This window comes from Ctenocephalides felis, unplaced genomic scaffold (genome assembly GCF_003426905.1).
Source record: "Ctenocephalides felis isolate EL2017-DRISC unplaced genomic scaffold, ASM342690v1 CF-g0.4_SCAFFOLD_03571, whole genome shotgun sequence".
Taxonomy (NCBI): Eukaryota; Metazoa; Arthropoda; class Insecta; order Siphonaptera; family Pulicidae; genus Ctenocephalides; species Ctenocephalides felis.
In genome coordinates this window covers 36,687,859-36,710,560 of record NW_020539725.1, presented here as the reverse complement: position 1 = coordinate 36,710,560, position 22,702 = coordinate 36,687,859, and the positions used below count along the sequence as shown (strand labels likewise).

At 28.5% G+C, this 22,702-nt stretch overlaps 1 protein-coding gene across 2 annotated transcripts; it reads right to left on the bottom strand.

Annotated features, from left to right (window-relative positions):
* Nucleotides 1-1,150: 1,150 nt before the first annotated feature.
* LOC113384892 (signal peptide peptidase-like 3) lies at nt 1,151-22,083 on the bottom strand. Of its 2 annotated transcripts, none has more exons than XM_026622662.1 (8): nt 21,585-22,083; nt 13,021-13,137; nt 10,309-10,566; nt 9,396-9,547; nt 5,251-5,404; nt 3,825-3,978; nt 1,822-1,942; nt 1,151-1,489 (listed from the first exon to the last, which is right to left on the bottom strand). In XM_026622662.1, the coding sequence occupies exons 1-8, from the start codon at nt 21,850-21,852 to the stop codon at nt 1,421-1,423; spliced, it is 1,293 nt and encodes a 430-aa protein (XP_026478447.1). In that variant the 5' UTR covers nt 21,853-22,083; the 3' UTR covers nt 1,151-1,420. The 2 variants fall into 2 exon arrangements, with proteins under 2 accessions (XP_026478447.1, XP_026478446.1); XM_026622661.1 differs by having other exon boundaries at nt 13,021-13,140; nt 21,591-22,083.
* Nucleotides 22,084-22,702: the final 619 nt, after the last annotated feature.

The following is a 22,702-nucleotide window of genomic DNA, read 5'->3' as shown; positions in this document are numbered from 1 at the left end:
CACTTAATTCAATCAAAGTCCACGCTTTTCAGTCTATCCAAAAATTGTATATTAAGTCTAAATTTTGGAAAAAAATGAGGATAACAATTTTTAGAAAAAAAATGCATGGGCTGCGCCGGACTGAAATACTTCACGATTTTGAAACTGAAATTACAATTTACAATAAAAAATTTAAAAAAATCATAGAACACACAACATTTGGAAAAGAATTTTTTTTAATTAACTAACACAATGGACATGGACCCATATTGTCCATTAGTCAGAGACACTAAAAAATATCTTTGAAACACCCAGAAAATGTGATTGTGAACATATTCGATCGAGGTATAGAAGCAATGAAACAGAGTTTAGTAAAATTAACTGTGCTTCATTGATATGAATTGTCTGGAATAATTTTTAAAAAAATAATGTAATGTATGAAGAAATAAAAGACTTGTAATAATTATATAGCCCCAGCTCCATAGGAACAGAGCAACTTTTATATATTTACCCATATATGCTAACTATAACAATAATCTTCATTGAAATATCAATACATGTATATTGCACACATCAATCAATATACATGCCTATAGGCTCACTTATGTATATATTTGCAGAGCTCCAACAGCTCTTGCAATACGAGTATTTTATAACTGAATGTAAAAAGAAAGAAATATCAATCTATACTATTTCACACATATCAAAGCTAGCAATAAAGTGAATTTAGTATAGAAATGTCATGACTTTGCTTGAAACTACGATATTATTTTATTTTCTTACTTGAACAATGATGCTGTGATGTGTCTTCATTTTAGATAATCATCAGATTAGCAAGAGCCTGCTTTATATACCACATAAAAATATTATAATTTATATAGGTATAATAATACATTTTGCTGACACAATCTTCATACATGTAATATTCACACAAAATTCATAATCTGTATTATATAATAAATATAATAAGTATAATATGTATATGAAATATTATCGTCACATATGTATTACATATTCATACATACATATCTAGACTTGGGTTAGCATTATTCATATATATATATATATATATATATATATATATATATATATATATATATATATATATATATATATTATATATATATATAAATTTGAAAAAAAGAACCATTAAAATGATATCTTCCAATTTTATTCTTAAATATATTTTAATCGCCTATCACACTTTTCTCCTGATCGAGATTGAGGATCAATAAGTTGACATAGCACTGGCTAAACCAAAACTTTTCATAATATGTCCTATGCATATAATAAATATTATTACCTTTTAAATTTAGTGTAATACTTCACAATAACCTATTGTTCCAAAATCCTGATTGTTAAGTTCTCTGGATTTGATTTTAAATTCCAGACAGGTAAACTATTCTAATTAAAACCAAGTAAGGAAATCCATAATATCACATCAGACATCCATATGTTTAGGTGGAGTTTGAGTTATGAAAGGCTCACTCCACATTCGGCGTAAATCTCCCTAAAAAAATTAAGATCCTTACAAAAATAGTATTTTATAATAATAAAAATGCTATGTCTAAGGAGAAGTTAATTTGTAAGATTTATTGTTGTGTTTCAACATAGATAAATAAATTCAACATATAGGTTTAATGGTTACAAAACGAGTTTCTCTATAAGTTAAAAAATTGAAAATCGACCTTTTTCTCAAATTGACTAAATTGTGTATTTTTAGCAAGCAATTTTTCTGTAAGTGTTAAGTAAGTACATTTACATTATCATACTACTGAAAAATTTATGCAATTCATTTTCAAAATTATAGAAAGGTACCCTTTCCTAATGCATCAAATTTACCTTAACATATGCCATGGTAAGTAGTGGCAAGAGAGTAAATGGTACAAGATAAAGAAGAGCTGGCTGAGCAGCCTTGAAAACTTCACTACTCACAGTAGCGGTGAGGAGTCCGAGAAAATATCTGAAATAGCAAAACAAATGCATAAGTAATTGATATTGTGAAAAAATGAGAGTGAACCGATTCATGCTAAAATATGAAATAAATATTAAAAGAAATAAAAATATGATAGTTTCAATATTGTGCATCTGCTTTTTGGGGTTGGTATGGTATTATAGCTGATGGCACTGACAGGCATATATGAAAATGGTCATTGTCCCTGTATCTTTGTGTCTCGGGATACATGTACAAGAGATTTATATACTTAATTCTCTATCCAACTATCTACCTGTCTACTATTCTAGCTGTATGCCTGTCTTTCTAACTGTTTACTAATAATTTGAATCGGATGCAGCTTTCTGTCAAAAACTGCCATTTTTGCACTATTTGCTCTGCATTTTCAAAATGACTGGATCCACTGGATCATCAACAAAAACTAATTGCTGTCAATACGAATCAAAAGTTGTTTGAATCATTCTACTCGGTTGGTAGGCACACAGACACAAACTCACATACATCTATTTGTTGTATGGTCTTTGTATGCGGGCCGTATGTTTGACATGCCCGATATATTCTTATATATAAAAATGGACCGCAAAATGTGTTGGTAAGCGCATAACTCAACGACGCCTGGACCAATTTGGCCAATTCTTTTTTTTAAATGTTCGTCGAAGTCGAAGGATGGTTCTTACGGCGCGAAAAAATCGAAAAATTGCCGGCAAAAACCCCTAAAAACAGCCCTTTTCTTTATCTCATACAAACGTTTTTTAACTAAAACGTAGAATCAATTTGAGCTTTATTTCTATTATATAAAGTTCATATTAAATTACGTGCATTCACTGTATACTCCTCCTTAACGATTATTCGGATTTCGATAAATCTTTCTGAAGTTTGTTAAGGAAATTTCTAGGATGTTTGTGATTATAAAGTACTGGGATGTATGTGCAATATTGTAGAAATAACTGGAAAAAAATGCAAAAATCGACATGTCATTGTTTGCATTGAAAATAAATGAAACTATCAACTGCCAAAAATTTCAATTCACTTATGAACCTACACAATATTAGAATATGTATAATAAATTTATGATTATGATTATTTATGATAAGAAAAATGAAATGTCTACATTATTATTGCCAAAAAGCAGCTGAGATGTGCCAGGAATTAAAATAATATAAAATACAGTACATGTATGGAAGATTGAATGAAACACATACAAACAGGATATGACAAATTCATTCACTTAAAAAATGAAATTTAGTATTAATCAGGGCCGGTCCTACCTTTAATGCGATGCATGCGAAAAATAAGAGCGCACGCCTTAGGGGGCGCCAACACAAGATTTGGATATTAAATTTTCAATATATAATTTCCTTGCATCTTTTACTAATCTTTCCACAATATTTTTAAAATTCGTAAAAATTTCACTTTATAACAACAAATGGGAAAGTAAAGATGAGTACATACAATTCGGCCCACACAATATCGATTAAGAGAAGTGTAAGATGCAATTTTGGATATCTTAAATAATAGAAAATTAAAATAATTTAATCCAACATAAAGTACCAATGTTATGGTATGGTTATGATTCTGTTATACCGTTTAAAAGACTTCAAATTCCAATATAGTGTGGAAATTGAGATTCATCATTTTATTTAAAGCAGTTCTACATTTAACATCGCTCATATTATAAATGTACATATATGCATTTTGGCGTGAAGAGTAATTTAAAAAACAATTATTATTATTTTTAGGTAGGCGGTAAATATTAGTATATTAAATTAAAAAAAATGTAGATATGGACAGGACAACGTCTATATATATATATATATATATATATATATATATATATATATATAATATATATAATAAACATTTTTTTATGGATTTATTACAAGTAATTTACCCTAGTAGAGAGCAATGAAAGTATGTTAATCTCGAACCAACGCTTCGAGGCTTTGGTATTCCAGAATCCACAGGAGTGCACTGAGCCTTTTTGTAGGCGTCATAGCGCAAAACAAAACACAGTAGCAATCCTGGCATCACTATATCTCCAAGACCTAAAACACATTTAAAATAATATTATTAATTATTAAAATAATTAATAAATATTAATTATTTCTATTTTATTAATTCATTCTATGATATCTAGCTCAAAATATTCTAACAAAATAAACTTTTAAAAAATTAATGTCTTAATAATATCATTAAGAAACGAAATGTAATTTATATGTGATCTAATTAGTAATAACATAAAAATAAGGAATGTCATCATTATACCATATTATATATATATATATATATATATATATATATATATATATAAATTTATTTATTTACTTTATTTATTTTTTTGAATTATCGGCACAAATTTTAATATTTTGAAACTTTATTGTTAGTAAATGTTGAAACGTAACAGACGTTTCTTTCAATTCAAGAATTTGTTGATAATATTTAGTTTAACTGAGTTTTTTATTATAATAATTTTTCCTTTCCTTTTTCACAAATCTGACTACTAATTGAGTCTTGTCTACTGTAGGTTTCTTTGTTATTTTAAATATTTTTTTTAGTTTTGCCCACATGCAAAAAGTTAATCTGGTACTTGAAAACTTGAATGTCTCATTAAAGTTTTTCAAGCACAATTGAAAAAAAAACAATGTCACAAGTTCGATTTCTGTTTTCGATGATAGCTGAACTGGTGACGGTTTATATATATATATATATATATATATATATATATATATATATATACATACTCTTCTACTTTCTACTATATATATATATATATATATATATATATATATATGTATATATATATATACTACTAGTTTCTTCTACGTTCTACTGTATATATATATATATATATATATATATATATATAGTATTTTGTGGTCCAATCGTCGAATTAAAAGAACGTTAATACAAAAAAAATCTTTTATTACATTAAACGTTTCGACACTTGATGTCTCATGAGGTATGTCCTCATTCAGTAATCTAAAAAACATATTACATAAATAACAACATTTATTAAATATAAAAAAGGATAAGTATATATGCATGCATACTAAACTAGGAAAACCATAAAATTTTGTTTGGGTTTATGTTTTTATGTTTTTCCTGGTTTGGTATGTATGTTATATTTTCCTTTTTATATTTTTCATATTTAACATCAAATGTTGCTATTTATGTAATATATTTTTCATATTACTGAATGAGTTTAAGATAATAAATTATATTTTATTAAAAAGGTAACTGGATTTTCTTTATTCTGGTTTGAAGCGCAAATAACACAAATCGCAACATATGATGATATACAATTTTTGTAAACTCACCGAGCATTGAAAAATGTCCTGTATGATGCATAGATGGGAAAACTAATTTTCCAGGGAGACTGAGCTTAGGTGCAACCATATCGCCGGCTGCACCACCAAGACGCAATTTCCGTGCGACTACACCTACCGGATTTTCTGCTGGTCTGGTCGCAACCTGTAAAATTTTACAATGTATATTGTGCTCTCTCTCGTTATTTTCTGTATTTTACAAACTATTCATTTGGAAAAAAAGTAATATTTGTATAATGTATCAAATATAAAGAAAATATCTTTTGAAAAAATCATTTTTAAAATAGGATCACAAAGTAAGTAAGTACAAAAAAAACTATTATTGAATTCGATAATATTGGGACGGTTTACCAAAATAAAAAATCCGTTAACAGCACGAAGTACAATGTCTCTTACATTTGACAATAGTGAAGGTAGAAGTACCCTTTCAAACGAAATCTCGAACCCCGGATATTATAAATATCCTTAGTATATGATTCTAAGAAAAAGGTATGTTTAGGAGCATAAGCAGAATAGATGTTAAAAGCCCATATAAAAATACAGTTAATTTAAAAACAAAGCAACATTTTGCATAATTCATACCTAAATCTGAGGCATACGTTGCAACTAAACATATTTTTACAATTACTTTTTGACTTAACAAAAACATCGATTTTACTAGTGAAAACAATATACCAGTAACATCTTGCGATCTGTTCAAAAACCTAAATCCCCTTTTTATATTATTTACAATATATATTACAATCTGCCTTAAGTAATTGAAGAGATGAAGTAAAATAATTAATTTTTATAAGGAGAGCCAGTAGTAGATGTTATAGCAGTGACATATAAATATAAATTATAAAAAAAATCTTTGGAATATATTATAAACATTTCGTTGCACAAAAAATAACAGATTTAAATAAAAAATAAATAGATAAATAAATAAAATGAAATAGAATAAAATAAAAATTAAATAAAAATCTTTCTATTTTTGTTTTAACGCAAGTAGGTTTTGAGAGAAACAAACCTCATTTGCTTTCTATATCACATATTAATGCTAACTATCTGAAAAAATAAATTATTCCAACTGGGAAACTGGGACCCGCGATAAATTGTTTTCATTTACTTTGTGTATCAATAAAAATCATCAAGTTCTAATCGGTTAAAATTTACAACTTTGAGTTTTTTACCGCACTCAATTATAAGTTGTATTTGCCCCATTACTGACCATAAGGGAAGCTAAGAGAAAAAGCTCTCTTAGGCGAGAGAATTTGTGAAAAAAATTAATCTATGCGTATTGAATCGCAAGGAAGAAAAATAACCGACCTCGATTAAAATCGGCGTCTACGGAATCGATTCAAGAATTCGATTTCAAGAAATTGGCGCTCATCAGTATAGAATTAAAAATATTTCTTTAGCGCAGGAGCACTTTTGGATCGGAGGCCCGTTGCATTTTTCCAGCCTATAAAGATACGCCACTGATATTTAATTAAAATTATATATATTTACACAATAGTGTGTATTGTTCATAATGAGACAAATCATCATTAGTGAAAAAAAAGTTTTTATAAAATCGTGAGTTTTCTGAAAATAGTTTACTAAAGTAGTGAATCTGCTAGAATCCATCAAGATGTCTGTATTGAAGTGAATTCTAGATGGAATGTGAATTACTTTAATTCTGGTGGAAATGGCGCTCATTAAAGCATATGATTTAAAAGAAAAAAACTTCGTATATGCTTCCTATTTGCATGATAGCCCACTCATTTTACACGCAAAAAACTTGTAACAGCACTCATTTTAAAGCTTATGTTGAGCACTATAAAACCAAATTTCACCAAAATGCATAAAATGTAAAACCTCGACACTAGATGGCTTTAAATACAACAATTAAATCTTGACTAAAAAACGACTTTAATCTTACAAATCTTGCTTAATATTTTTCCTAGAACACTTTATGTAATACCGATTTATTAACTTCCCGTAGGGTAAGTTATTGTAATGGGCCGAAAATCGGAATTGAAAATTTTTACATTTCTCGACGTTTTGAAGGTTTCTGAACGTTTTGGCATACCTCAGAAAAAATTGATGTGTGTGTGTGTGTGTGTGTATGTGTGTGTGTGTGTGTATGTATGTGTGGATACAAATTTCCAGTCACGTTTTAGGGCGCACGGATCAACCGATTTGAATGGTTCAAAAAACATTCGATTCCTACTGATAGGGAAAAGAGCTGATTAGTTTTTGGCAAAGGCAGGTCCAGCCGTTTCGGAGATACGGAGCAAAGAGTGCGGAAAATAGAAATCAAATTTTTGAGAGAACGGAGTATCCGATTTGAATGATCTAAAAAACATTCAATTAGTAATGATTGGGAGAAGTGTTTATTAGTTTTTGGAAAAGGCAGGCCCAGCCATTTCGAAGATACGGAGCTAAATATGTAAAAAATGGCAGTTTTTGATAGAAGTAAGCGTCCGATTTGAATGATTCAAAAAACTTTCTGCTTGTCTTAACAAAATAATTGATTTTGGAAAAAAAAATTTTGTTCCATTTTTTTTTTTTTTTTTTTTTTTTTTTTTTTTTTTTTTTTTTTTTTAGTTTTTTGTTGAAACAAATAATTTCAACTTTGCAATTCAGTTTATATAATTCTTATAAATATTAGACAATGTTACAATATTTATAATAATCTATTTGAAAACATTCAGTATTCCTCGAACATTTCGTTACGGTACGGGAAGTTCCAGCAATTTGCCTTAAGGCACGATGCCACCCACCCCACTAGTTAAGATCTTTATTGACATTATTTTGTTCATTACATGATTTTCGTTAAAATGTATATTTTAGGAGATATTTGCAAAAAAACGAAGAAAAATGCAAAAAATATATGAATCTTTAGTGGACAGTAACTTGAAAAGTATTAGTTTTTTTTTTTGAAAAACTATAAAAAACATTTTTTCTTATAATTACCCCCGGGGGGTGATGGCGCAACCCGAATTGTTTTCACTTTTGAACTTGAGGATAAGATGAACCTAATTCCAAAATTTCATTCAATTCGGAGCACGGTAAAAAAATTCAGACCTAAAACGCTCCGTTTAATGCACTACATGAAATATGATAATCTCAAAACTATGTAACGTTTGTGACTGTAAATGCTATTTAATAAATTGTGCACACAAGAGTACATTGCATTCATATTTCAAATATTATATATATTAGGGTGATCCTTAATATGGACATTTTCGAATTTCCTTGCTTCCAGGGGCTAAAATGCTTCCAAATTGATAAAAAAATCCTCTATAAGTTTTAGCTTTTAATATTGTCTTTAAGATAGTACGCTAACAAAAGTACATTGCATTTAAATTTCCAGTATTATATACTCTAATAATATAAGATCTAATACTATATACTTCTAATATTATATTATATACTACCTAAAATATTAAGGGCTTATATTATATATTATACTTAATATTAAGGGCTAAAACTTTTAGAGATTTTTTTTATCGATTTGGACGCATTTAAGCAACTGGGAGCAATAAAATACAAAAATGTCGATATTAAGAACCACCATAAGGATAAGATATATATGGTACTAACCTGCAAATGTTTGGACTCACTTAGGAAAATCGTTGTCCTTTTTATTCATCACTTTATTCATCATTCTCAGACAGTTTAATGTAACAGATTCGTTGAGAATAACTTTCAATTTACAAGTTAAAAACATTTACATTTGATATTTTTGAATTGTTGTGAAAAAAAAACGAAAAAAATCAATCCAGCCGTTTTTGATGGTTGATATGTTGGCCATTCGATTTCATGATGGCCCCATAAATTTTTAAATGATGATGCATTGAGTAAAAGTTAATTTGAGTTAAAAAAAATAGTTAATGTAATTCAAAGTGATAATTTGTAACATTGTCCATTTTACAATATTTCGAAAATTAACATATTTCTGTACAATAAATAAATGAGAATTTAAAGGAAACGCTCAAAAATCATTCTTAAAATGTTTTTCTATATCAATACGTACATTAAACTGTCTGAGGAGAACTATAAATAAAGTGACGAAAGAAAAAACGATTTTCCCAAGTGGGTCCAGTGAGTATATATACAAGTATATAAAATAAGTATGCATATTTGTATATGTATATCAATAAGCTCACCTTGACCATTACATTAGTACTAAAGATGTATGATGAGAAGAATACCCAGAATACATCATAAATCAGCAATCCAGTCAATAATAATGTTGATACTTTTAATGATGGCAATCGCACAAACGCTATGAAAGCCACGCATAAGCCCATACCCATGGCTGAAAATTAATCGCAAATTCATTAGTAAATATAATCTAATTTATTTTTAATTGCTTATCATATTAAGGAATAAAGAATAGGGTAGTTTATGAACTAACATTAGAAACTTTAAACTACTTTTTAAATATTTCAGAACTAGTATGTATGGTTTTTATTCGGTTTGATAATTTGCGATTACCGATAATATATTTCGATAAAGTATATTTATTAAAATTAAGTCTTTTGAAACCTTTTTTCTCAAATCACAATATTTCTCTAAAAATAAAAATCTTAAAATGCACAAAAGTAGCGTAATATATAGTAATAGTGCAGCTTGCGGAGAAATGCAAAATACACGATATCTAAAATCCTAACAATTATTATAAAAATTAAAACAATTTATATTTGACAAAAATCTAAACTTGATCAGAAATTTTTGCGGCTTTTATTTTTACGCCTGCCTAAGAATTATTATTTTTGCCATTAACACATTTAACAAATATCATAATTCTTTTATTACATTTTCATCTTTATCCACAATTATGTATATAAATAAAAATTCGGTAATTCTGTTGCTATGAAACATGGGAAGTTCTATTGCCAGTTTAATATTTTTCTACTACTTTTTTATATCAATAACTGCTTTCAAGTGGACACCCAACATTGGCAACTATATCTATTCTATTATATTTTTTTATGTATTTTAACTGCACAATAGCAAATCTATGTTATTCACGACAACAGTTAACAAATGTTGTAATATAAAACATCACTTTCATACCGTCCATCAGTAACCAGTGTCCGGTCAGCACCCAAATAAATACTATTGCGACAGCCAAAGAAAAGCTTAAAAGTTCTGCTGGCGTGAATCTGCCGCAAGGCCCAAAAGAAATTTTATTATAATTAGGTGTAGTGGAAATTCCTCCAGGGCCATTGCAAGCCCCGGTCGCCGAAGCTGTCGTACTCGGAGAGAAACATGGCCTGGTGGCGTACTGACACATCGGAAGAAGTAGAAAGGCCAGGGCTACAGTCGCTATGACTGAAATAATATTATTCAATTAAGTCGTTTCTACGAATATAAATTATTTTTAACTTCCCGAAGGAGAAGTTTATGTTTTCATCAAAAAATCCGATTCGCTAATTTTATGTTTTCTCGACGTTTCAAGACATTCTGAATCGAATATATACTAAGACGATCGACCGACCCGTTCTTTTGAAATTTGGAAAAAAGTGTTAAACTTTTCGTCCACATTTAAGCTCATACTACCTGTTGAAAAAAAATTGACCCGATTTTTATGAAACTTTTTTTGATGATATATATCATGGTCTTATACAACTTATTGAAATATTACGGCCTAGTTTAATTTTAAAAATTCATCAAAGTTTGAGAAAATGAGTAGTTTTTTTGACGTTTGTTAAAATTAAAATTAGACGACTTACTTGGTATAAAGATTGAGTTCTTGGTTTTAATAAACATACTGAGCCATTAAAGTTCTATGGAAACTGATTCAATTATAATAATTGTTGATTTTTGAAAATTTGCTTTTAGAAAATACTTCGAGTCAAAGTGTTAGTTTGTGTTCAATTATGTGTAATAAATCCACTCAGAATACTTTTAATCACTCATAAATTAATTTATTTTTTATTGATTAAGTCGATTATTCACACATATCGGGAAGTTCATGAAACTTGCCTCAAGGCTAAATACCAAACCAACTAGTTATAATTTTAAAGTTAAATAAAAACTAGTTGGTATTGGTATTTTGCCTTGAGGCAAGTTACATGAACTTCCCGATATGTGCAATTAATGGACCTAATCAATAAAAACTAAATTAACTTATGAGTGATTAAAAGAATTCCGATTGGATTTATTACACATAATTGAAAGCGAACGAACACGTTAACTCTGAGTATTTTCTAAAAGCAAATTTTCAAAAATCAATATTTTTTATAAGGACTTTAATGGTTTAATATGTCCGTTAATTAACGATTACATTTTTTCTACAAAATATTTTGTGCGAATATAAATATAATTTTTATAATTTTTTTAAATTTCACTGCGTGATTGTAAAAAAACATATGCCCGCGGCAATAGTAATATAGAGATAGTGCACAAATAAAATATTTTTAGATATCAAACAATAAAAAACAACTATTATAATATATAGACAGCCTCAGGCAAGAATTGCGTAAAGGAAAACGAATTGCCAAATCCAAATAAGTCAAACTCGAAAAAGCAGTAGTATTTAATTTTTGTAAAAAAGGTGAAATAGAAAATACGGACGAACTTCGTCAACGAAGCCAATTATAACTAATATTTAGTAAATCAGACAGTATTTTTGAGCAACTAAGTTAAATACCATTAGATGTATAAAATATACCATATGTTGATTTGAAATATTTTGTTTATATATGCAATAATTTGTAATTTAAACTTAAAATATAATAAACTGAATTTTAACCACAAAATTTATTCATTAAATTCAAACACTACAAATCGTTAATTCAATTTTGATTACCTTTGTAGCGATGCTTCTACCGTAAAAGAAACAGAAGTAAAATGTTACTCAAATAGAAATTGGAGATGTTTCTACTCATTTTTCAGTTTTTTAAAGGAAACTTAAATAAATTATATTTTAAATATACCATATCAAATATCTTCGAGAAATATTACTTGCAACATTTGCACAGAGAAAGTATACTGAGAGGTAATAACTAAGATCAAATACAAGACAAATCAAATATTGTAAACGCATATTTCATAATCATCAAAAAATAAAATTTTTAGGTTGCGATAAAATTACCCTAATGCCCATTAAACGTTTTAATGTTTAATGCATCATTAAACAAAAAGTGTTTAAAAAACGAACTGAAGCGTATTTTTACCGTTTTTTACCATTTTTTAAGAAAAATGTTATAAAAATTGCGTATGTTTGCGATAAATTCAGAAACTACTGAACGGAGTTTGATAAAATTTTGTAGCCCTTTAGAACAACAGTCCAAGTTACAAATATATAGAATAAAATATAATAAATAATGTATAGAATAGTTTTATATTAATTATTGATCTCAATATTTATTATTACAAATTGAATTATCATTATAAAACATTACTGTGTATTTATCGGTTTGTGCTATAAATTCCTTGTTTTATAAACACATATTCAAAAATTATAGCGAATATGAAAAGGTATTTGCTGTTGGATTATATTAATTGTTTATACTATATAACAATATAATAGTACGATTATGGAATAATACAAGGCAAAAGTCATATTTCATTGAAATCTTCGATATGTGAAAAATATACTTGGAAAATTTTATTCTATGAATTCGTATTTTACCTTATAAATAATCACTTCGTGGGTTCCAAATACAAGATAACATATTTAATTATTTAGTATTTAGAGGTATTTTATTCAATTATTTTGTCTTGACGATTATTCTGATTACAGTATAATTCATTTACTAAATATATTTAAAAAGTACTTACTGGCTGTGCAAATCGCGAACAGCATTTGCATCGAATCGAAGAAGAAAAACATTACCAGCAAAGAAACCGACGCTCCTAACGGTAGACACAAAGCCTGCACTGTATCTAATGTTTGCACATCTGGAATTAATTAATAAATAATTAACTTTTATTGTACATAAAATATGTACACACATTAATTAGTAACATTACACACAGTATATATACACAAAAGGTATATATAGAAGACAGTTCAATGTATTACACTTGTTTGGTATGAACGTAGCCAAAGTGTAAGAAAATGTTACAAATATATGATCTAGTATAAAGCACAGCTATTTTGTGAGAATTAATATGAAACAATAATACATATATAGATATACAACATTATGAAGTGAATATAATTAAATTATATGTGGGGAATCAAGCAAGCTAGACATCGAGGAAAAACAAAAAAAATGATTTGTCATATTTTCATATTATAAAATTTTCAGAATCAATAAATTGTTTATATTTTCATCCAATGGATTTTATATTTTTATATTAATAACTACTTCCCACACTCGTGACCCCGACGTGATAGATGAAGACAGAGAAGGAGCATTATTTGGGGATTTAAAAAATGTAGACTTTGATGCAGAGCCATAATCACTGGTCTTCTGCGACTACTTATAAGGTATGTCCAGTCCTCGGGTCATCGCGAGTTAACTCATTTACTCTACTGACACCGGACTTCTGTTGGTATACCCATTTTGTATACCCAGACCTCAGTGTTTATTGCTGACACAAAAATTAATTCTGAGCATAGACTTTGGGTCATGAATTTAATTCACTATCAAATACTTCATTGGAATCGCAATTCAACCTCTCCTTGTCCGCTAACTCACCAAATCGTCTTTCGAAGCATTAAACTTTGGAACTGCATCTGGTCAAGATGATGACTCTTTAATACGCTCTCCTTCGAATCACACCCGATTCGGGAATCCGATATATGATCCAAAGGGCTACTGAAGTCGAAGATTATTTTAATCATTGCGAAAATTCATATTTTTACAGAGAGCCATCTGTTTACCCAAAATATTGTAGAAATAAAAATTAATACAGTATATCGAGGCTGAATCTTCGAAGTTCACCAGGACATCGAGGTTCAGGAAATTCACCACATGATTTATATTCAGAATCATATGCTGACTATGAAGATGATGGAAGGACGAATTACCTACTATACGGTGGATCTGCCGACGAAAACCACATATATATTAAAAACATTATCTTTTATGTATGTGGTGGGGATCATTCGGATTCATTAGATATGTAAATTATAAATATCCCGTCATCATAAGAAACGTGAATATAACAACTAATCATTTTACGATGTATATTGATTGATCTTTACACCACAACCTTCTTCTCTCAATACTTTTGCTAGTCTCTCCGGCTGTTATAAGTACTACTCCGAAGGGTCCCAAGTTAAATAAAAAAAAGCCCTGGTCAAAATTGACCAGTGTGAGAAAAGAGCTAATATCCATGGATGTGCAGTCATCCTCACCTTAACGCTTATTAATTTAGGCTGTTTCGGTTAAGCTGTCTTTTATTCTGACCCGTAAATTTTCCAAAATGATATGGTGAAAGAAATGGTGGAACTAGTGAAAAAATTGCTTTAGATGAAGTAAACGTGGAGCATATAAAAAATAGATCAAAAGCAAAGCAGTAATTGCTTCTAATGGTGATCTAAAGCTATTAAATAAGTCTGGTCTTCTAATGAAATTATATAGATGTGTTGTAATACATACATTGCAATAATAAAACCTAATTCATTTTATCGTATTATTTCGAATTAGTATGATGCACCCTGTCCGTAAATAGTCCCTCAATCATAAAACCCTTTTTCTAAGAATTTCTTGAAGTCGTCTCACCGAAATCAAAGATCAAAATATAATCGGATACTAAATGTAATATGAAGTCGCTTGCACCCAAAAATAAACCAATCAGATTTCTTCTTCAAAAATGCACGGGAAAAATGCACACTACAGAAGATGCTTTTTTGACAAAAAGGCAAAAATTTAAAACATAAAAGACTGAGTAATCTGATTGAGTTAGAATACTACTAGTCTTAATAAGTGTATTCTTTTATATTATTTTGATTTTTGTATAAAATAAGTGTCTGGTTTTGTGAAAACCTCTGAAAAGTCAAGATGTTTAGAATATTTCATAGCTATGACTGTCCCGAAATGTAGAAATAATATAAGCAATCAATACGAATTAGGATGTAGCAAATTCTAACTAAAAATTCAAATAGTATTTTTACTATTTATATTGATAAATAGTTTTTGATTAAAGGTGAAAATAGTTTCACCAAAAACTATTTTTACCTTCATATATTTTCAGGTGTAATATTTCATTGATTTCAATCCATTTTAGTTTAACATGTTCGTCATAAGGTCGATTCGAAAGACAAAACTATGAGAAATATAATTAAAATATCTAGATTAGATCGTAATATTTCTACGTTAAAGAACTTTCATGCTAGTTAAAGGTGATAACTGTAAATTTGATTCGATCATTAAAGTGATGTAATATGTGAACTACAACGATAAATATACACATTTCCTATTAGAATTGTATTAAACAAACATTGAAATCTGTCAATATTTATTTAATTTATATATACATCTCATTTGATTAAATATTTATTTTTGTGAGTAATGCAAATATTTAAAATGTTATTAATGAAACCATCACAGACCAAAACAAATATTCATGCTATGAATTTTTCACGCGTACGGATTTAAAATTAAATAAAAATATATTTTTATTGCATAATATACCATATACTTGATAAAAATCAGATATTAGGGCTATGACAAACTATAAAAATTTTGTATACATTATTATTTATTATAGTGTGTTAACACAAACGTTATTATTTATTACTATTGTAGCAGATAATTTAATAATATCTATAATATGCCATTTATAAATTTTCTCGATAAATAGCAATATATCATAAAATTATAGCATGACTGCACTTAACAAAAGTGAATAAATAAAGAATATAATCATGTAAGATTAAATTTTAGTGAACTATCTCAAAAATATGCATTATACCATTATGCTAATTTTTAAGATAGTTCACTAAAATTTCTCCTTGTTAATTTATTTCTTTGATGAAAGATTTATTGTGGGTTCACTGGCAGTTGGATGATTCATGTTCATAAATAACTAATTCAATTTACATGCAGTATTTGTAGTATGCAATAAAAATTATCAATAATAGTCAGCCAGACCGACGATTTCATGTGTCAAATATAAATTACAAGCATGAATGACCATAAAATGTAGCGATTTTATTGATTACACATGGCAATTAATACCTTATTTTGAGCCTTTTTCTATAAGATTTTTAACTTCCCGTAGAGCAAGTTATAGTAATCGCAAAAAAATCAAAAATGAAAATTTTTATATATCTTTACGTTTCAAAACCTTCTGAACATTTTGGCATACCTTAGAAAAAATGGATGTATGTGTGTGGGTGTGTGTGTGCGTGTATGTGTGTGTGTTCGGATACAAATTTTCATCGACGATTTCGGGAACACGGATCAACCGATTTAAATAATTCAAAAAACATTCGATTCGTATTGGTAAGTAGACGTGCTGATTAGTTTTTGGCGAAGGCAGGTCTAGCCGTTCCGAAGATACGGGGCAAAAAGTGCCAAAAATGGTAACTCAGTTTTTAAGAGAACGGAGTGTCCGACTTTAATAATTCAAAAAGCATTTTACTTGTATTAACAAGATGAAGAATTGATCAAATTTTCATGAAGGCAGGTCTAGCGGTTTCGGAAATCTAATGAAAAAAGTAAAAAAAATGCAATTTGGCGGTCAAAAATGATCATTAGACATATGCACATCAAATTATCAGATGTTTTATAGAGATTTTAACAATAAATATAAATTTTGTTTACATTTCTTTGGGTTCCGTACTACGTTTATCCGTTAGCCGCCGATGCGGCGCTTACGCGTTTTGACATATCGTCACTATGCAGTTAAAGCAGTACGATTGCTTTGAAAAAAAGTTCAGAACTTCCAAAATATGTCAAAATAAAGAAAATTTTTTTTCAATAAAAAAATGTTTTTTTCAGAAAGTATTTTTTTGTCAAATTTATAGTTTCTCAAAAATCTATGTTTTTTAAGTAAAATTTTTTCAAAAATGTTAATCGTTGTTAGAAAAATAATAATTTTTGGTACGAAAAGTTCCAGCAATTTGTCTTAAGGCACGATGCCATGCGCCCCACTACTTATAATTTGAATTGTGAAAAATGTGTTAGTGATTTACGCAGGTAAGAATAAGTAGGGAAGCTGGGGGCTATATGTAATGTGGTAACTAGTAACTGTAACGAGCGTTTTTCAATGTGATCTTTAAAATTACATATTACTTTTCACATATTCTAAATTATGTCATTCGATCCAGTTCCTTTCGAAATATTTTCTATTAATAATGTATTAAAATACTATACTGTTATACCAATGATATCGAAGGATTTCATTTATTACGCTAAATATCATTAACAAAAATACGATAAGGTGTAAATGTATAGTTTAGTTTCCATTCATATATCTATAGTGGTTCTACGCGAAATGTAGGTTGCTGCGTTATTGATAAAGAGTACACGCAAGTATGCATAAATATAAAAAACCGTTAATTTGGATTAAATAAATATATATATATATATATATATATATATATACATATGTATATATATACTTATAAATATTGAACTTGCGATAACGTGCAAGTAGTAGGTACGTTTCACATCAGCGCAATCACCAATGCAGTAAAAAATGTTTTTTTTTGGTCTTTGAGTCAATGGAACGTTGTTTTATCAATTTAATAATATAATACTTTGATACCTAATCACTTTATTCTCTTTTTTGTCTACAAAACTAAATAATCAAAATAATACAAAGCGGACTTTCACAATGTTAATAATTATATACTTGCAAAAGACTTATATAACGCAGAAGCAAAAACACAAACGTATAATATACAATGCCAAAATATATACGACAAGAAATTTGATAAAATACGACTTAATTATTTCATAAATTATTAGAAAAATTAAGATATATTAGTTTAAATAATTTAATATTTTTGCAATTCACTAATAATTAGAGAATAATAGCAAAATATTAAATTGTTCAATATTTGTTGAGTGTTTGATTTAAAAAAGATTTAGTGGCAAAGGTGAATTCTTTCAATTTTGAAATAATCAAGAAAGTATATATATATATATATATATATATATATATATATTAGGGTGATCCTTAATATGGACAATTTCGAATTTCCTTTCTCCCAAGAGCTCAAATAGTTCCAAATTGATAAAAAAACAATTCTCTGAAAATTTTAGCTCATAATATTGTCTTTCAGATAGAGCGCAATTCAATCAAAGTTTTGTATGGAAATAGCATGAACAAATTTTCAAAGATTTTGCAGAGCGTCGAATTTTCAATAACAAATGACACGAATTCATTTGTCGCTAAGTTATACTTAATTTTTTTTTTAATTTTCAAAAAATTTTCCATGCTATTTCCATACAAAATGCGGATTGAATTCCGCACTATCTAAAAGTTAATATTAAGAGCTAAAACTTTCAGAGAATTGTTTTTTATCAATTTGGAATCATTTGAGCCCTTGGGAGCAAGGAAATTCAAAATGACCACATTAAGGACCACCCTAATATATATATATATATTTAATTAAGGACCACCCTAATATATATATTTAATTGGAAATATAGATTTAAAATATCTTTCCATTTGAAAATAAGCCCATCTTGGGCACTGCGGTGTGAAATAGCAATGGGAAATCTCTCACACTATTCTTCCCTGAATCGAGTTAGAGTTTAATTCAGCCCACGGACCATTATTTATTATTATATTCGTGTCTTGTTATCAATAATTGCTGGGAACCATCAATCATATTATGTTATATATCATTTATATCATAGGTTTCCAAACTTTTTTGTGTTGTGGACGCCTTGGGTTTTGCTAACCTTCTCCCCATTGTCCCTATATCGATTTTTTTTATAATTGTCTAACTGTACAAACATTTATTATTAAATATTTATTTAATATATTGTAAATTTATCAACATTTAGCATTCGACTAATGATGCCCAGTATTCATCTTATTTTTGTTAGGAGATCAGTTATAAAGCTCAACCTTATTCCTACTGTTTATTTTACAACTATTAAACCGTTCTTTATCTTTATCTTTAGAAATGCTATAACAGTCTCAAAAAACGTAAAGAAAATTGTTGCCTTTTAATAACAGCAAATTGGATCTTTATAAGCTCAACGATATTGTGACCACAAATCAAATGCCTACTTAAGAGGGTATTCTAGTGTAGAGCGATGAATTTTAGGTCATTTTCAAAGTGTCGTAAAAGAAAGCAATGAATGTTTTTTTCATACCACATTTTCTACCACTTGTTTATTAATATTATTAAAATACAAAACAAAATCTAAAAAATAAAGAAGTTGAGAATTGTAAAAGCTGGCAGCTGATGACAAGTGGGTCTCAAAAAATTGGCACCTCAGTCTTGACATGATTTCAGCCCTCCTAGCCATCCGAAATAAAAGAAATAAAAAGATTATAAATCTACAATGATGTCGCAATCGCCCGAACTAGCGATGAGTAAAAAATGTTTTTTTACTAATTGGCGACGGTTTGAAAAAAAGTGTTTTTTTACTGTTTTTTGAGTTTCTCGAATTTTTTTAAAATAGTAAAAATTGTAATTTGGGGATAATCCTAGTTCGGGCTATAGATAGGTCTATAAACAAGACTCTCTGAACATTTCAAGCGTATCGGTCGTGTAGAACTCGAGAAATCGTGTCAACAATACTGAAAAGTCTGTTCTGAGAAAAACGCATTTGAAGTTTTGCGTGAAGCCAAACCAGCATGGAGACCGAGTCAGTAAAATGCCTATATCTCCGAAAATAATTCAAATTTTCAAAAATTTTCTCTTACCCATATTCTTAAATACTTAAACTTTGAAAATATGAAATAAAAAATCGATTTTTTTGAATTCCTACACTAGAATACCCCCTTAATGTACATCTTTTTCAAAAAAAAAAATATTTATTTTTAGTTTTATTTAAAAATATTGTATATAACTTTTTATTATACTTTTTTTTTTGAACTGCAATCAGAACCTAATAGACCTATAAGCTGTTGTGCTGATTTTGACTTAATACTCACATCTCTGTATGACATATTATTATTACAATTTCTGTAATAGGGCGAATATTTTTATTGGTGCAGCAATGCCGAGTGAGGGTCATTTCCTTGAAAACATTGCTATCTATTATTATAGATAAGTAAATATATTAACAATTAAATAAATATATTATAAGTAAATAATATGTTGGTATGATGGTCCACTAACGTGGACCCCGATTTTTTTTTCTCGTTGACATGGAGTCATGAACCCCTGTTGATCAATGTGGACCACTTTGGGAATCACTGACCTATATTATTAACTTCCCGTAGGGTAAGTTATAGTAATCGCAAAAAAATCAAAAATGAAATTTTTTTGCATTTCTCGACGTTTCAAAGGTTTCTGAATACTTTGGCATACCTTAGAAAAAATGGATGTATGTGTGTGTGTGTGTGTTTGTGTATGTGTGTGTGTATGTGTGTGTGTGTGCGGATACAAATTTTCGTCGACGATTTCGGGAACACGGATGAAGCAATTTGAATAATTCAAAAAACATTCTATTTGTATTGATAAGGAGACGTGCTGATTAGTTTTGGCGGAGGCAGGTCTAGCCGTTCCGAAGATATGGGGCAAAAAGTGCCAAAAACGGTAACTCAGTTTTTAAGATAACGGAGCGTCCGATTTGAATAATTCAAAAAACATTTTATTTGTATTGACAAGATGAAGAATTGATCAAATTTTCATAAGGGCAGGTCTAGCGGTTTCGGAGATCTAACGGAAAAAGTAAAAAAAATGCCATTTGGCGGTCAAAAATGATCATTAGACATATGCACATCAAATTATCAGATATTTTATAGAGATTTTAACAATAAGTATAAATTTTGTTTACATTCCCATGGGTACCGTATCAGTGTTTATCCGTTAGACGGCGAGCAGTACGATTGCTCTGAAAAAAAGTTCAGAATTTCCAACAAATGTCAAAATAAAGAAAACACTTTTTTTAAAAAAAGTAATTTTTTGTCAAATTCATAGTTTCTCAAAAATTCTAGTTTTTTCGAAGTAAAATTATTTCAAAAATGTTAATAGTTTTTAAAAAATAACAATATTTAGTACGGGAAGTTCCCGCAATTTGCCTTAAGGCTAGATGCTATGCGCCCCACTTTTTTTTATGTTACTAATTCAAATGGTTCTTGAAACATTAAAAAAATATTGATTGAAGATCCTATAATTGGAATAGTCGGGCTGTTACACAAATAATAATTATTTGAATATAGTTCACATAATCCTCTTATTAAAATAACAGCGAAACACGGATTTAAACTTATATGATAATTATTCCTGAAGTATAATATAAAATAATAAAATTACTTACTATTTTCCTGCGTTTTTTCGAGACCATTCAATAGGCCAATTGTTATACTGCCTCCGCTGCCTATTTGCATGGCGTTCTGCCTCTCCCTTTCTTGTCTTTCACGGGCCTCCTGCTCCATATTAAGACTTCTAAAACTCCCATAAACAATTAATAGCATGGAGATCAAAAATGTTGAGACTCTTGATGAATCCATTATTGAATATGCCCATTGATATTCATGAAATTCCACCTGTTGTGGCTGACCTGCTTGTGCACCAGACATTTTGATTTTCTATTTAGATCGAAATAATCTATAATTGGCGAGGTTTTTGGTGATAAATCACTACACAAATTTATTATATACAAATCGCACTCTTGAATATTAAGTTAATAGTTTATGCATAGAAAAAATCAGTTACATCATAAAGTTAGTTACTTCTTCAGTTTTCGTTTAGTTCAGATTTCACAATAAATTTAATATATTGTTCTGCATTCCACTTTGTTAATATTCAATATTTTTAATGTAAGAGATTGGAAAATATATATCACAACATTAATCCACAAAATGTTCATAGAAATGAGATTCAAATTTATCTCAATTTGTTGATATCAAATAAAATGCAAAAACCATATACTTTTACTTATCGTTCATAATGCTCACAAACTTATTTGAGTATTTTTATTGATTTAAAATTAGTTGATCACAATATTAAAGAAATATATAAATTTCTATGTATAAGTTAGTTTAATTACTTGATCACAAACACTATGAGTGACTGTTAATCTCAACTTTTGTTCCAATAAAAAATGTTATATGTTTGTACCGCTGCAATTTGTTTTGGTCTTCACCATATGTTTGCTATTTTAATGTTTTATTTATAAATAATTCCTGATCAAAATACAAGAAGTTATTTATTAAATTATAAACAAGTTTCTATTATAAATTTCGCAGATTAACAATTAATAATATGACTTCGACAATATTGCTATCGTTTTTATAGAAATTTTATTTACTTTATGAAAATTAACGAGTTTATTAAATACGCACAACGTTTGTCTTCAATCACTAATCTTTACGAATCTTAAAAATCAGAATAACTTGATTTATTTAAAATATAAAATTAAAAAATAAA